This window comes from Paramisgurnus dabryanus, chromosome 5 (genome assembly GCF_030506205.2).
Source record: "Paramisgurnus dabryanus chromosome 5, PD_genome_1.1, whole genome shotgun sequence".
Classification (NCBI taxonomy): domain Eukaryota; kingdom Metazoa; phylum Chordata; class Actinopteri; order Cypriniformes; family Cobitidae; genus Paramisgurnus; species Paramisgurnus dabryanus.
In genome coordinates, this window is record NC_133341.1 from 38,762,464 (window position 1) to 38,780,352 (window position 17,889).

At 40.9% G+C, this 17,889-nt stretch overlaps 1 protein-coding gene and 1 long non-coding RNA gene across 3 annotated transcripts in view; one reads left to right on the top strand and one right to left on the bottom strand.

Moving 5' to 3' along the window:
- The window catches only part of LOC135774117 (astrotactin-2-like), a 387,641-nt gene that overhangs the window by 269,332 nt on the left and 100,420 nt on the right, over positions 1-17,889 (top strand). Inside the window, exons 12-13 of the mRNA XM_065284005.2 lie at positions 6,443-6,609; positions 8,620-8,808. Of these exons, the coding sequence (XP_065140077.1) occupies positions 6,443-6,609; positions 8,620-8,808 (356 nt within the window). The remainder of the gene's footprint in view (positions 1-6,442; positions 6,610-8,619; positions 8,809-17,889) is intronic.
- Positions 6,479-16,782, bottom strand: LOC135774147 (uncharacterized). Of its 2 annotated transcripts, none has more exons than XR_010543651.2 (4): positions 16,593-16,782; positions 16,052-16,139; positions 8,628-8,743; positions 6,479-6,603 (listed from the first exon to the last, which is right to left on the bottom strand). It is a non-coding gene; the product is annotated as an uncharacterized lncRNA (long non-coding RNA). The 2 variants fall into 2 exon arrangements; XR_010543652.1 differs by lacking the exons at positions 16,052-16,139; positions 16,593-16,782 and adding exons at positions 9,195-9,288; positions 15,411-16,039.

Genomic DNA, 17,889 nt, shown 5'->3' on the forward strand with positions numbered 1-17,889 from the left:
TATAGCTGTAAACGTGCAAAAGCCATCATAATAAAATTCTGTCATCATCATTAAATAGGCCGAAGGCTGTATTATGAGTTACGATAACCTTAAAGTACCACTATTGCAACACTAAAATGTGTTATTTTCAAATGTCTGCATAGACAAACACCCAGTGTTTGATTATTGTCAAAGATTATAAAGGTATCCCCCAGCCACCACTTTTTTATTGTAGGGTCGCCATGATTTCACAAAGTAAGATGTTTTCCAGGATCAATATTTTTGGTTGGTCCAGGATTAACGTTTTAATAAGAGAAACTCCAAATGACCCTTAAATCAAACCCCAACAAATTTTACCCTTCAAATAAGTGAGAAATAATAGTTTGAGGATACTTTTTTAAAAGTACCGAACCCTAAGGATAAAAACAAAAGATTCTTACTGCCAAACGAGGTGAAAATAATCCACACGCAGAAACATTGACTCGTCTGACAATTCCTCCAGAAAACTGCGTGACATGCACACTTTATATTTATTTTAGTCAGAAATCTTTTGGATTAGTTTATTGCGAAACTGGGAGAAATAATGGACAGTATCGCTGTGTGTCAGCGCAGCATGAGAATTTAAAATGAATGTATTATTTAAATTTTAATAAAAATCCAGGGGACCACCCAAATCATATGTTGTGCTTTATAGGGGGTCCCTCATTGTTTGTAGGACCACCACGCTCCCCCGTCCCCTCAATTCAAACACTACAAACAACAACTTTTCAACTGGACAACATACAATGCCAGGTAAAAATAAAGCCTTTAATTATAATATTATTTTACAAAAAATATTTTTGTAAGTAATATTGAATTTTAAAAACAAATCAGTTACATGAATTTTGTGTAAACACAGCTCATACCCAGCGCACAGGTCATACCCAGCGCACGCCTTCGGAGCAGCTAGAGGTTAAGTGTGTCACAGGAACATGGATCTCTCACACCAAAGGCATGTGTCTTATCCACTGCGCCATCACCACCCCTTTTACAAAGTGTTTGGACATAAATGTGTGTTGTCAGTGTGTGAACACAACCACCCTACGATGAAAAAATCCACCCACTCCTTGTTTTTTTATTCCCAAAGCAGTCTAATTAGACATGCTGTTTTGATTCTCGTATCATTGTGATGTCACACTGATAAAGGCCCGCCCACTTACAGTGAGTGGTCCTCTGTCCACTTAATACTATTGTCTCAGACTGTATTAATCAGGTCTAGTTTAGCTAGAACCGTCTGTTTGTAAAGAAGTGAGCAGCTGTAGCTCATTTTCATTTAAAGGTACAGACATTAAAACAGTGCTTTTTTGCCCCCCCCCCTTCCAAATGCTTGGATATGCTAAAATATGCCTTGCCTTGCCTAAAATCTGTTTTTTTTTTTATTTGAAACTTCACAGACACATTCTAGGCACACATTACATTTTTGTATAAAGGCAATAATAGGTGCCCTTTAAAACCGGTAAGTGGCCTATGCAATCGTCATATCAATTCACACTTGACTTCCTGAACAAGAGTTTTTAAGCCACAGTCCTTTCCTGAAACATTTTTTCATTTTTTTGTGTTCGTTTTCCTGTTTTGGCATCATCTGATAAGGTCAAGTTGAGAGCTGAACGCCAGGAGCGAAGGAATTGACGTGTCATGAAAGACGTCCAAACTCACAGTAGCGTTCCCGATTGCCCGAGCTGTGCGCAATATGAGATATTTCACAAAAGACTGCCATTTCAATTTCCACTCTTTTAATGGTTTAATGAATGCAGGAGCTTCAGTATTATGCAGGGCAGATATCATCTCCCGGCTGAGGCGAGGAGCCGGTGGCCACCAAATAAGAAAACATTTTCCTCCTCACAATCTTTTACTGCCTTGTAATGTTTTCTCATTAATGCATTCAGTGTTTTCAGATGCATGTGAAGATTGAGTCTTTACACGCTGGTATTTATGGCCGTGAACTAAACCGGCGGTTGAAAGTTTCAATAAAGCGACACGTGCATTTATTTATTTTTTTACAAATTAAATAGCCGTGCTGGTTTTTCTTTCCTTTCCAAACTTCTGTTAATTAAAACATTACATTTAAATAGTATCAATCAACATATTTTACTCTGTATAATGTACCTCAGAAATTGACAGTATATATAAGTTCTTTATTTGTGCCAAGCTTTTGATTTTTAAAGAAGTCACCTGTGAGTCATGGATCAGATGGGCGACAGCTTCACTTCTCCATATGTTTGATTCAAACTCTCATCTGCAGCTGAATATTGAGAGACACACAGATTCATTAAACTGAATGCTGTATCTTTAATAGCACGTTGTCTGATTAAAGAGCCGGAGGTGATCAGATTGACTAATGAGAGTAAATGCAGAGGCAGATCGAGCTCTGGAGGATTCTGCCCGTCTCCAGCATCTGTTGTCATGGCGATCGTCTTTTACAGCCGCCAGCTGAGCGTTTTACGGTTGCCCTTTAAAGGAACATGCTGTAATTGTTACAACATTTTTTATTTGTTTTCTTAATCTTCGTATCGATGTGGTGCTGCCTTCGACTCAACGATTAGACGTGTGGTGTAATATAGTGGCACTTTGTTTGTTGTAGTGAGTAAATGAGCTGCCGACCTCCTTCACATCTCCTTGAGATCTCATCCAAGCACTGGACCTTCTAAACCTCTCTGTGTGTGTGTGTTGACCAAGAGACTATATAAATGTAAACTAGTAGCTGCTATCAGACACGACCCGGCTCTAAATGTTACATGGGAACTGTGTAAAAATCATACTATTGAGAGAGGAGTTTTGTTAATGGTTATAAGCTGTTGATCTACTGTAATTCCTCAATTTGTAAATAAGGTTGACAAACTGTACTTTAAAAAATGTTTAAACCTAGCTGTCATTGGGGTGGTACCTTTTCCAAAGGTACAACTTCGCACCTAGAGTGCATATTGGTATCTCAGAGGTACACATTGGTACCAAATAAATACATATCTGTACTGCCCCAGTATCTCAGGCCTTAATCCCACTTAACATTTGTGACCCACGCTGGCAAAATGAGTCGAAATGCACACAGTGTAATTTTCAACTACAGGCAAAAGAAAGAAAGTATAAATTTTGATTTTGGTCGAAATTAAGGTTTTTATAAAAAAAATCAGAATCCGTGAATAACTTAAAATGCCCCAGATCCGACTTGTGTCACTACTTTCCGTGATTGGTCACATTTTGGTTTTAAAGAATGCAGGAATTATAAAATAAAGTGTAGGACTTGCTTGATGTTAAAATAGTTATTAAAAGAGTTAAAAGTTGCAACCTGATTGATGTTAAAAGAGTTATTAAGAGAAACATGAAATAATTTTCTCCACACTGACTGACAGATCTAAAGCATGCACACAGGCACGCAACCACTCGACCCCAATATATACACACATATTCAGAATTACAGTTTTAAAAATATCTGTTTGAAGAATTCTCGCAGATATAATTTGTTATGTCTTAAGTGGTTAACTGTTGGGTAAAAATATCTGATGTGTAAGATTATATTAGATCCTTACATTATAGTAGATCTCAAAGCTGTCTGTCTCAATGTCAATCAAACAATAAAAGTAAGAAAAAACATATATTTTTCCTATTGATATTGTTTTAGACTTTGTGTGTGCTAAATCTGTTAGTTTTACAGTGATTTTAAGGTATGGATGATTTTGATTTTCTACCTTCAAACTCTTTTTTTTCAAAACTGACTTTGACTCTGTCAACTTCAAAAACAAATCATACATCATTATGAAGTTTTTAATAAAAAATGTTAGAATATTTAAGAAATAATTGACTCCGGTCCTTTGAATTATTTGAAAATAATGCACACCCAAGATGCAATGCGGCACGACGTGAAGCGGAGTTCATTTTCAAATAATTCAAAGGACCGGAGTCAATTATTCCTCTTATACCGTGGTTACCACAAACATTGCTCTGGTGCCTATTTTTAAGACATTTGACAAGTTAGGTGTGTAGTTATCAGAAATTAATGCATACCCACGGAACATTTCTCAACCAATCAGAATACAGCATTCAACAGACCCGTGGTATAAAAATAACACATTTTTGAAAATGTGCTCATTCCGACTCATATTTACTGCTTAATGTATACAAAATTTAAATGTTTTTAGATTTCATTTCTTTTGACAATCTGTTATTTGTATCTTGTCACTGTTTCATGTTTTTGTTATTTTTTTGTGCCATTTTACCATTATTTGACACACAAAAAATGCAAGGAAAGGACAGAAAAGTGCAGGTTGGAGAAAAAGATACACCTATATGTTGGAGCACTGCACACATTACACAATCGGCTATGACTAGCTACTGTATGATTTTTGTGTGGAGATTTTCTTATTATGCTGATGAAAGAGAGCAGGAATAACACATTGATCTTTTAAACCATTCAGCATTAAATCGAATGACCTTCACATCGCCTCCCATAAGAGAATGTGTGTGTAATGGTTTAAGTGCTTAAAGTAGTGAATGAATAATCTTGTGAAAACGTCATATATTCACTTCCGCCTAACTTTTCATCGCATACTTTCATTTCAGTTTTTTTTTCTTTGACAGTGTGTTATTAGTGATCTGAATATATAAAATCTAATACCAGTGATGTAAAGAGATACTCCATTACTGTTGTTATGACCTTTTGTCTGCTTTTACAGTATTTCTGAAGTGTTGGGTAGACATCCGAACAGTGAATAAATAAATACATCTTCACCAGCATGTTTCGTTTTCCGGTTGCACTTAAAAACATCTTTTATTTCTCATTTGATCTCCTCGAATTCATGTGAGGGTTTTAATCTAAATCCTTTGCTCTTAAAGTCTCTCGAAGTCTCACAGTCTTTTGGGTCTGACCCTGTTTATGGATATATCTAACAAAACACTGTTTTAGCATTTATTATGGTCTAATGTTATAAAAAATGAACACATTATTCTTTATTTTCTGTTTGATGATGAAACCGTGTGCTTCGATTGCTATACATAAGCAAATAATGTACTATTCAAAAACTGCACAGAGGAGACCGGGATGTTTGTATAAAGCACTAACACTCAGTTGGCCTACTTTAAAAGCTTTAAGATGTTTGTAAAATAAATCCTTGTCTTTATAAATCATGACAAACTGAATTGTTTGTCTGTTTTGTCATCTGGATGAATCTCATCAAAAAGCTGTCAAGAATTGTCCGGGTCACAATTCAGCTCAAAATCACAAGAAAGAAAGAAAGAAAGAAAGAAAGAAAGAAAGAAAGAAACGGTGAATGCTGTAATTCAAAATAAATAAATAAATAAATGTACAGTTAACTGTTGTAATATTTGTTTTGTTCATTAAATTGTTTAGATTGTTGTGATGAAAATTATTAGTAACATTTGTTAACTAACAATGCATAATACTATTACATCATTTATTAATGTTAGTTAATGTTCATTGTATCATTTATTAACATAAAATAAAAAGTTGTATCTGTTAACATTGTGTAATGCACAAGGAACTAACAAAAACAAACAATGAACAATAATATGAACTATCACTAAAGGGCCATTAACACGTTAATGTTTTTACCTGAAGTTTTTTAGCGTTTTGGCAGTTCGTTTACACGACGATGCCGTTCTGGGGTCATGAAAATGCAAACATTTGAAAATGGGTTTTTATATAGTTTTCGAATGTATGCATTTTCATGACCCCAAAATACCATTTTCATGTAAACAAACCAAAAGTTAATAAACATTGACGTGTAAATAGCATATTATGGCGGTTTCACACTGCACACGTGAGTAGCGCGTCAACGGTGCCAGTTTTTTTCGCCGCCCATTTTAACAAGTTAGAGCATGCACGCCTGAACATACAATCAGTACAAGAGTTGTCATGTAAATGTAGCCTAAGAAAGATTATTAAAGCTATAAAAATATATTTCTTGTTCATGTTAGCTAATGCATTAACTATTACATTTTTATAATTGATTTATATAATTTTTTATTTATATATTATAATTAAATAAGTTATTTTAAAAATAATAATAATGAAAATGAAATTTAATGGGGATGATGATGCTTAACTGCAAAAAAATTGTCTTAAAATATGCTTTATTCTGTAAATGCAAATAAAAGGCTCAGGTCACATTATAATCACACAAAAAATAAATTAAATTCTTCTTGTCTGTGAATATGTAATGTACTGAATGTCATATTGAGGTTGTGCTTTATTTTGTAAATTATGTGATGCTGCCTTGGAAACTCTCATTAATGCTCTTCCTTCCCTAACAAACACTTTTGTTCATGACATAATAACTCCCCGCCGGGCGTGTGCACCCTCTAAAAAGGTTACTTCTCATCTTCCTTCTGTAGTTACCTGGTAACAGAAAGACCAAATCAGGCAAGCAGATGTTGATCTCCATGTCTGTCTCTTTTTCCAAATGATCTGTAGTGCCCGGAAGGCTTGCGGCCCATGAAGGATGGTTCGGGTTGCTATGACTACTCATTGGGCACCGACTGTACAGACGGATTCAATGGAGGCTGCGAACAGTTGTGTCTTCAGCAGCTGGTACCTCTGCCCGATGATCCCACGTCCAGCAATGTGCTGATGTTCTGCGGGTGAGAATAAAGCCTAATATAATATATAATATTATAATAATGTCAAATCTGCAAATGGCTCATCCAATCTATACTTTATTTTCATCTATTTAACTTTTCATCATTTACTCTTATTTATTGACTTAACTCATTCCCCGCTAGCATTTTTTTGAAAAGTTGAATCTTTTGTGATTTTTCAGAAAAGTTTCACAAAATGCCTTTCAAGAAAATTTTCTTCTAAAAATTTACAAATATATCAAATTATAGAACAGACCCTCTGCTTTCAAACAAACAATAAACAAACAAAACGAGGAAAACTGTTTCATCCTATCTATATTTTTTTCTCTGCTTATGAACTCCATTTTTTTTATCTTAAAAAAAATACAAAAATGTAGCAAAAAGCTGAACTAATTGCATATTTGTGAAGGATTTTTGTTAGAGATCAGATTCAGAACAATTATCAAAACAGAGTTTAAAAATAGCAAATAAATTTTTGCTTTAGTTATTTATAAATTAGGTAGCCATCTAGTGGATAGTCCCGGTATTACATATTACCATAAAAACTAATCAGGAACACTTTTTTTCAGACAAATATTTTCTCTTAATTGATGAGATAACTAGTCAGTGGTGGGGAAAGAGTTAATGATAAATCTCCAGATTAGGGTTGCAAAGGGGCGTAACTTTCAATGAGATCTGGGGAATTTTTGAATTATTTTAAATTGGAAACTTAATGGAAATTAATGGGAATTATTTGGAATTATTTTGATGAACATGAATTAAGATATTCTCAGAAATGTTTGTAACCAAACCGATTATGAGACAATATATTTTTCTATAGTAGGAAAAATAATACTATGGAAGGGAATGGGGCTCATGAACGGTTTGTATACAAACATTCCTCAAAAAAATCTTTGTGTTTATCAAAAAAAGACACAGGTTTGTAACACAACATAAAAAAGTGAGAAAATGATGACAGAATTTTCTTTTTTTGGGGGGGGCAACAATTCCTTTAAGTTCCTTTATATATGCAATTCTGCATTTTTTATTCCCAGTTTATTCCTGTTATGTCCTGTTAATTCCCATGAATTCCCATTGATTTCATATATTCCTGTTTATTCCCATGGAAAATTTCCAGAATTCCTTTAAGTTCCTTTTTATATGCAACTCTGCATTTTTATTCCCCGTTTATTCCTGTTACGTCCTGTTAATTTCCGTAAATTCCCATTAATATTATATATTCCTGTTTATTCCCATGGAAGATTTCCAGAATTCCTTTAAATTCCTTTTTATATGCAACTCTGCATTTTTTATTCCCAGTTTATTCCTGTTACATCCTGTTAATTCCCATATATTCCCATTAATTTCATATATTCCTGTTAATTCTTATGGAAAATTCCCAGAATTCCTTTAAGTTCCTTTTTATATGCAACTCTGCTTTTTATTCCCAGTTTATTCCTGTTACGTCCTGTTAATTACTTTATATTCCCATTAATGTCATATATTCCTGTTAATTTCCATGGAAAATTCCCAGAATTCCTTTAATTTCCTTTTTATGCAACTCTGCATTTTTATTCCCAGTTTATTCGTGTTGGGTCCTGTTAATTCCCATATATTCCCATTAATGTCATATATTCCTTGTAATTCCCATGGGAAATTCCCAGAATTCCTTTAAGTTCCTTTTTATATGCAACTCTGCTTTTTATTCCCAGTTTATTCCTGTTACGTCCTGTTAATTCCCATATATTCCCATTAATTTAATATATTCCTTGTAATTCCCATGGAAAATTCCCAGAATTCCTTTAAGTACCTTTTTATATGCAACTCTGCATTTTTATTCCCAGTTTATTCCTGATACGTCCTGTTAATTCCCATATATTCCCATTAATTTCATATATTCCTTGTAATTCCCATGGAAAATTCCCAGAATTCCTTTAAGTTCCTTTTATTGACAAATATTGATTTGCTCACTGTCACTGATGTGTCTGTGTGTGTGCATCTGCGTGTGGTTTGTGTGCGTGTGTGTTCACTCAGGTGTGTACAGGAATATAAGCTGGCAGCTGACGGGCGTTCGTGTCTTTTGTTGGCCGATCACTGTGAAGGTCCGAAGTGCTCGAGACAGGACACACGCTTCAATGACACGCTCTTCAGTGAGATGCTGCATGGATACAACAACAAAAGTCAGCAGGTTAATCTGGGACAAGTCTTTCAAATGACCTTCAGGTAAGTACAGCATCATTGTGCTCTTTATTTTATTTGTGTTTTATCTCTGTTCAAGGAAATTAATAAGAAAAACTTCCTCTGTATTTCACAAAGAGCCTCACATTTACAGCAACACTTCATGTCTAAGTACAGTAGTGATGTTTATTTATGTTTCACTGTCATGTTGTAGGCCATGAAAACAACACTAGCTCTCTCTCTCTCTCTCTCTCTCTCTCTCTCTCTCTCTCTCTCTCTCTCTCTCTCTCTCTCTCTCTCTCTCTCTCTCTTCTGTGTTTTTGTAAGCTGTAATCTCAGCACTACACCACAACACTGTTAAACCCGTTAAAGTCACTTCACCTTGTCTCATAAAAATGAATGTTTCGGCTGGCTTGTGTTTTAACACTCACTCGTAATGTTTTGTGTCTCTGATGTCTGCTGGTGGGGTTTATATGAGATGTTCATGCAGCTTGACATCATGGTGTTAAAACTCAATGCTCAGTGCTAGGAAAGTCATCAAAAACAAAACGTCTCGGGTTACGAATGTAACCATTGTTCCCCGAGAAGGGAACGAGACGCTGCGTCGCCGAAGCTACGCTATGGGAACGCCCTCTGCGTGATTGCGTCTGAAGCACGTATGTCAAATCAGTCCAATGGTCAAGTGACACGTCATAGGCGGGTGACGTGGGAACCAGGAAGCTATAAAAAGAGCACCCAGCAAGCCAACTTCAGCTAAATTGTGCCGAAGCAAGGCGAGACAGGGATGCAGGGAGTATGGCAGGGAGACGCAGCGTCTCGTTCCCTTCTCGGGGAACAATGGTTACATTCGTAACCCGAGACGTTCCCCTTCGAGGGAACTCGAGCTGCGTCGCCGAAGCTACGCTATGGGAACGATGTACCAAAACACCATACTACCAAATGCCTGTCTGTGTGTAAAATGCGCACAGCTTAAGACATGAGCACCTGGGCTCCAGGCGTAGCACCAACATCTAACTCGTAAAACCGAACGAATGTGAGCGGAGAGGACCAGCCTGCCGCATCACAGACATCCTGCATTGAAGCCCCTAGCCACAAGGCTTTGGAGGCTGCCATACCCCGAGTAGAATGAGCCCTGACGGCGATGGGTGAAGGCCGTCCAGTGGTCTCATAAGCCAGAGAGATAGTCTCAACTATCCACTTACTGAGTGTCTGCTTGGTCGCCGGCAGGCCTTTCTTGGGCGAGCCAAAGCACACAAACAGTTGCTCAGACCTCCTCCACAAAGAAGATCTGTGAACATAGGCATCCAGTGCTCGCACTGGACACACCAAGTTAAGCTTTTCCTGATTCCTATCCCTAAATGGGGGAGGACAGAGGGCCTGAAGTACGACAGGTCGTGGCACATTAGTCGGTACCTTAGGCACATAGCTGGGCCTTGGGTACAAGAAAGCCTTAACCATCCCCGGTGCGAATTCAAGGCACGTAGGGGAAACCGACAGGGCCTGAAGGTCACCCACTCTCCTCAGAGAAGTGACTGCCAACAGAAGTACTGTCTTAAGTGCCACAAACTTGACTGGAACGGTCTCAATGGGCTCAAACGGAGCCATGGACAGACCTTCCAGCACAACGGCCAGGTCCCAAGCTGGGACCCTGGGTCGGACTACAGGCCTCAGCCTCCGAGTGCCACGAAGGAAGCGAACCACCAGCGGGTCTCTCCCAAGGGATTGCCCGACCAAAGGAACATGGTAAGCCGAGATGGCCGCCACATACACCTTCAGTGTAGAAGGAGATAACCCTGCGGTGAACTTTTCCTGCAGAAACTCCAAGACTGTACCAATTGGGCAGTTCACAGGGTCATGCAGGTGTTTGCTGCACCAGGAAGTAAAGACTCTCCATTTAAAGGCATAAAGCTTCCTCGTGGAGGGAGCTCTGGAGTGAAGAATGGTCTCAGCAGCCTCAGCTGAGAGACCAGATTCTATGAGTCTGGCCCCCTCAGTGGCCAGACCCACAGTTTCCATAACTCTGGGCGGGGGTGAAGAATCGAGCCACCCGCCAGAGAGAGGAGATCCCTCCTGACGGGTATTTCCAAAGGTGAGCCGTCGAGGAGGGACACCAGGTCCGAGAACCATATCCGGTTCGGCCAGAGTGGGGCTACCAACAACAAGCGGACGTTGTTGCGACGAACCCTCTCCAGAACTCCCGGGAGCAGAGCGATCGGGGGAAAAGCGTACAGCCGTAGCCTCGGCCACGGCTGAACCATGGCATCCAGACCCAGCGGTGCTGGATGTGTGAGAGAAAACCATAGCGGACAGTGTGTCGTCTCTCTGGACGCAAACAGATCCACTTCCGCCTGGTAAAATCTCGTCCAGATGGACTCCACCACCTGAGGGTGGAGCCTCCACTCCCCGGGCCTCAGCCCCTGTCTCGACAGGACGTCTGCTCCCTGATTCAGACACCCGGGAATGTACACTGCTCTGAGGGACAGCAACTTCCCCTGTGTCCACAGAAGGATATGCCGCGCCAATTTGTACAAAGGGCGTGAACGCAAACCCCCCTGGTGGTTGATGTACGCGACTACCGACGTGTTGTCTGTCCGGACTAACACGTGATGGCCCCGCAGGTGAGGGATGAAACATCTCAGGGCGTAGAACACTGCCATCATCTCTAGGCAATTTATGTGCCAGCTGAGCTGTCTGGCCCCCCATAATCCATGAGCCAGATGGCTCCCCATAGTTGCTCCCCAGCCTGTGAGGGAAGCATCCGTTGTCAGCGTAACTCGACGGAACTGAGCCCCCAACATCAGTCCTTGGGAGAGAAACCATGGTCTCTTCCAAAGATCTAAGGCACGAAGACATCTGCGCGTGACCTTGATCAGACGGAACGGGTTGCCCCTCGGGGAAAACCCTTTGGTTTTGAGCCACCACTGTAGCGGTCTCATGTGAAGCAGCCCAAGGGGTATCACATTGGACGCTGCTGCCATGAGCCCCAACAACCTCTGAAATTGTTTTACAGTGTGTGACTGGCCTAACTTCACTCTGCCTACAGCCAAAAGAATGGATTCCACACGAGCAGGGGACAGATGTGCCTGCATTGTCGTTGAATCCCATATAACGCCAAGAAAAGCTGTCCTCTGTACTGGAGAGAGCATGCTTTTCTTTGCATTTAGCCTTAACCCCAGTTCTCTCATGTGGGTCAGCACAGCACCTCGATGCTGCGCTGCCATACTCTCTGATTGGGCTAAAATTAGCCAATCGTCTATGTAGTTTAAGACACGGATGCCCCGGAGTCGTAATGGAGCCAGCGCTGCATCCATGCACTTTGTAAATGTACGGGGTGACAGAGATAGACCGAAAGGGAGAACCCGATATTGGTAAGCCACGCCCCCGAAGGCGAACCTCAGGAATCTCCTGTGTTGCGGGAGGATAGATATGTGAAAATACGCGTCTTTTAGATCTATCGTCACAAACCAGTCCTCGGATCTGATTTGTGTGACGATCTGCTTTATAGTTAACATCTTGAACTTTAGTTTTGCAACAGACCGGTTCAGATGACGTAGATCTAAAATCGGACGTAACCCCCCGTCTTTCTTTGGAACTATGAAATAGCGGCTGTAAAACCCTGACTCCCTGTTGTGAGGAGGAACACATTCTATGGCTTCCTTGCACAAGAGAGTTTTTACTTCTTGTTCCATTGTTAGAGTCTGCCCAGCACCCACTATGGTAGATAACACGCCGTTGAATTGGGGTGGCTGGTTGCAAAACTGAATTTTGTAGCCCTTTTCTATTATTTGCAGAACCCACTGAGACACGTTTGGCAGGAGTTTCCACGCTGCCAAATTTTCTATAAGGGGGGCCAGCCTCTCGAGAATGGCTTTTTGAGTACTGCTTAAACTTTTCACGGTGCCCTGAACCAAACTGGCAGGGTTCAACCTGGGTGATATTAATGCCTCCCTCCTCGGAGAGAGGTGTTGCGTGCCCCGCGCACGAGTCACACAAGAATATGAAGCCGCTGTGCCCCGAAACACACACCGCGGCGGGGTTAACACACTGGCATCCCGAGGGCATCGAGGAGAGACGGGCACCGTGTTGTGAGGTGACTGCCGGCTCTCCCCGATTGGGGGCTGCCCTCGGAAATATGACACTACGTCCCTCAGGACTTCTTTTAGCCGACGCCTTCCTCGCCATAATAACAGCCCTCAGGTCTGTTTTCTGCTTGGATGATGTCTGAGCGCGACCGCCCGAACCCCAGTTTTTTTGAGGGGGACCACGAGTGGCAACACTATGCTTTTGCGATGCTCTATATGAAGTCGATGGCTGCTCCCGCCCAGCAGCCCTAGAATCAAGAGCACGGCGGGGGAGATAGCGTTCGAACGCCGCCGACTGCTTACGAGCCTCCGTAAATCTCTCGACGACAGTATTAACGGCATCGCCGAAAAGACCGGAGGGCGCAACGGGCGCGTCTAAGAGGAAAGCCCTATCTGAGGATTTAAGCTCAGACAGATTAAGCCATAAATGGCGTTCCGTGGCTACGAGAGCTCCCATCGATCTACCCACGGCTTTCGCAGTTTCTTTAATCGCCCTGAGTGACACATCAGTGACTCGACGAAGCTCTTTAAATAAATCAGATGTACCCCCCGCCTCGGCATCTAAATCTTTAAGCAGTTCTGCTTGGTACGCCTGTAAGACAGCTAAGGTATGCAGTGAAGCCCCAGCCTGCCCTGCAGACTTATAAGGTTTACCCACTAAAGATGAGGTTAACCTAACCGGTTTCGTGGGAAGCGAAGGCGATTTTAATGATGACGCCGCAGCGGGGGAGAGATAGCTCGCAAGCGTCTGCTCCACCCGGGGCATCGTTAAATATCCGTGCTCACCCATCCCCACAATGTTGGAATACATGGTGGCGTGAGGGGTATGAACACGGGCTGAATACTGAGCTTTCCATGATCTCGACAGCTCGCTGTGGAGATCAGGAAAGAAAGGCATGTTGCGCCGCGAAGGTTGAGGTTTCTGTTTTAAAAAGCGCTCATCTAACATACTCTGAGGACGCGCGCTCTGAGTCTCCGCCGGCCAGTCTAATTTTAAGCGAGCCACGGCATTAGTAACAACCTCCATCAAATCATCGAACGCGGGGGACGAATGAGAAGGCTCCTCAGCGTCCACCACGTCGACAGACATAATATCGACTTCCTCGGACGACGATAAATGCAAATCTGGGCTCCCACCCTGGGCGGAAGAAACCGCAGCGCGTGCTTCCGAATCCAGAGACGGGGCACTAGATCCCGCGGGTGAAGGCTGAGAAAGGGGGAGACCCGTCTCAAGCTCGTCCGCGAGATCTAGTTGTGATCCCCACGATCGCAGCTTCCGCTCTGCCTCGGCAGCAGCGGGGCCAGAACCGTGGGGAACACGCGGCTCCCCACCCTCCTCGAAGAGTGCGAGCCGCGAGCGCAACGTACGGAGCGGCATCCTATCACAATGTGCACAACCACCCCTCTCAAGAGATGATCGTGCGTGTTGTGCCCCGAGGCACATAACACAGAGATGATGCGAGTCCTCGCTCGTAATGAAACGAGGACACGGGGAAGCACACTCCTTAAAACTTTGTTTAGACTTAGACATGATAATGACACACACTCGCTTGCTGAGGCACAAAGAGCTGAAGTTGGCTTGCTGGGTGCTCTTTTTATAGCTTCCTGGTTCCCACGTCACCCGCCTATGACGTGTCACTTGACCATTGGACTGATTTGACATACGTGCTTCAGACGCAATCACGCAGAGGGCGTTCCCATAGCGTAGCTTCGGCGACGCAGCTCGAGTTCCCTCGAAGGGGAACAGCCAGCTGAGCTTCCAACTTTTCCTTAGAAATACATGCAAAGTTCAGCAGAAAGCAACACTTCAGAGAAAGACACATTAGCACTTCATATTATGTTTATTAGATTTATTAAAAAGTAGCTTTTGTTACCCAAAAGATCTCAAACCACGTTACACCATCAATGTTAAATTTGACATACGGCTGTATTTAAACAGGAATGTATAAACGAAGACCAAACTGTTTTTGAGTTTGCATTAAATGGCCCATATTATGCCAAATTCATTTTTACAAGATGTTTGGACATAAATGTGTGTTGGCAATGTGTGAACACAACCACCCTGATAAAACCCCACCCACTGCCACTGAATGACATTATTGGACAAACTGATTAATCCAGGTGTGACTGATTATTGTTGTTGTGACTACTGAGGTCAGGCACACCTGGATTAATCAGTTTGTCCAATAATGGCAGACAGGAAACAAGGAGCTGGCTGAAGTTCAGGAAGTAGTGCAGCTGGGCATAAAGCCTATTGGTGAGGTTGTCAGGAGGTTAAGGTGAGGTTATGTGATGTGTTCTAGGTTTAAAGTTAGATTTGGACCAGTCAGTGACTGTTTTACATAATTGGGGAAAAAACAGATGATTGAAAGGACAAAATTGACCCTTGAGCTCATTTGGCATTGAAAGTTTTGATGGTCTGTGCTTTCCTGCACTGAATGGATTGATGAATTGAATTTCTATAAAAAGAAAATAAATGATTTATTTTCAGCAGGAACACAATCTTCTCATCAGTGATGAAGGACAGCAGTGGATTTTGTGTTTTTAAAAGGAAAGTTTGTGTACCTCTGGTAGTCTGAAGGTTTTAAAGATGTGGAAGGTATCTTCAGGGCTCAGGTCTTTAAGGGGGGATGTGGAGGATCGCATCCCACATGTTGAAAAATAAAACCAAAAAGCATCCTCTCTGTAAAACTACCAGCCCCCAATCGTGTATAATATAATATTTCTCATGCAAATGCAGTATTAAGCAGCATGCTCCCCGTTTGCATACCAAAAGTGAATTATCATGTATTTGTGTAGTGTATTCTGTTCAGATGCTTGACAAAGGCATGAAGTAGTACAGTTTTTAAGTACTGTGCACCTTTAGACAGACATGTCAAACACTGTTATAACCATCATTAAAATGCTTCTGCAAAGAAACACCACTATAATTGGTATCATAATGGACATAAGTGTCTAAACAAATGACATATATGCCTTAATATGAGGTATAGAAGATAATGAGAGTCAGTAAATGAGTAATATTCTCAGGTTTCAGTGTTAATTCTTAGATAGATGAACTGAATTGACCCTGGCAGATTTATTTTCATCCTGTGTTACACACATATAACAGCACACAACACGGCATCGGTCAAACTGCAAAAGACCCCATCATTTGAACAGATCACACATACAGGACTATCGGCAGGTAAACCCGCTACACGTACCTTGATCTGACACAATCTGCTGTTTTAATGGCCATCATTCTGTGAGCGAGATTTTGAGTCATTGGCCTGTGTCGTGTCTGGACAGTTTCTGTTAAAAACATAAAACACAAGAGACATAAAATCAATATGAACATACACTATAAGATAACCATGTGTTGATGTCTTTCCTCTGTGAATATATATATACAAATATATATGCTGTATTTTTTAAGTTTTGAAGGTTTAAATCAAACAAACCAACTGCAGTTGAATTGATATTAATTTGAATGCACAACCAAAAACGAGATTTCTGAAAAATATATATACTCAGTGAGGGCATTCGCCTATTGTGGGGTGCACGTCTGCATCTTTTTCAGAAAGGGGTCCATGGTGGCTCTCTTCTTCAGACTGCATGCATTTCATTTAAAATACTTTTGTCAAGCACAGTCAGGCATAACATTAAATCCTTTATTTATTTATTTTAAAGTGAAAAAAATGTTATAAAATGTACAATGTACATCCAAAACAAAACGTATTGGCTTCAATGTTATTTAAATCTTACCGAGGCGAGTCAAACTTCATTTCATTCAACTGTCCGATGTGCTTTCTCTTTAAATGTTCGTGCATGACCGAGGTGCTGTCGTGATACGCAAAGACTGCTTTGCAAACCATTTTTAATCACCGTATCCAGGCTAAAATGCTTCCAAACTTCAGATGTTTTGGTATGCGCAGCTGCTGCGTTGGACGCCGCCATTTCTGTTATTACTGAGCAGAGAAGCTAATGCGCATGTGCGACTCTCGGCAGAGTTTGTAATGAAGAGAGATGCCTCACTCGGCGGAAAAAACATGTCTGGCGACAACTTCGACAATGATATTTATTGTCGACTATTTCTATTATCGATTTTTCTCGACAACGTCGACGAATCGTTGCAGCCCTAGAACACAATAGAGTGCCGAAGTAATGGCGTCACTTTGTAGGCTAAAACGCGGAAGTGAGTTAGCATTTTAGCACTACGGGTTCCCTCGCCCTGAAGTCAATGGGTTTTTTGAATGGGTTTTTGCTAAATCGCCTGAAATAAGGTCTGTGGTTAACAAAACCTCTAAATATTTTCACGTTTTGTTGTATGACATAAAATACACCAGTTATAATCTGCTTGTGATTTTTTAAAACTTTATTATGCCTATAAAACGGTGGTTGCTAACAAGTTGCTAATAGGGACTACATCCTTGGCGGGGAGTTTAGACGTCATCATCATGACAGGAAATCTGTCACTAGCCTTTCAGCCTCACGTTCTCAAGTTTACCTTTCAGTTAATATACATAACGTTATATATTTAGTCTTTTCAAATTGTAGTTTTTCCAAATATTGTTGTACTGTGGAGAGACTGTAGTTTGACATGTTTTGTTTTGTCCGGAGATGCAACCACAAGTCGTCGATGAAAGATGCTCGTGTACAGTCCGAAGTTCCCCAGCGTTTGTGCCGTAAGGTAAGCTAACACAACGATGATTTCCATGTGAACACCGTATTTACTGCCTTAATGTGGCCATGCACGACCAAACTTTAATGGTGCATATTGCTCAACACGCGAATGATATGATACTTTGACGGTCAGATGAAATTAAAAAGGCTAAGTTAGCAAGAATAAACGTTTTTCATTACAAAATCAACAGCTAAAATAACTTACCTGTGTCTTTCTCTTAAAATATCTTAAAGCTTGTTTACTTTGCTGTTTAATAGATTAGATCCGCTGCAGTTTTATTAAAGGCTAACGTTACTTCGAGAAATGTGTTTAATTAAAATATTTACCCACTAATAATAATGATTGTAGTTATTTGTAAACAGCACTAGTTAGGCATTA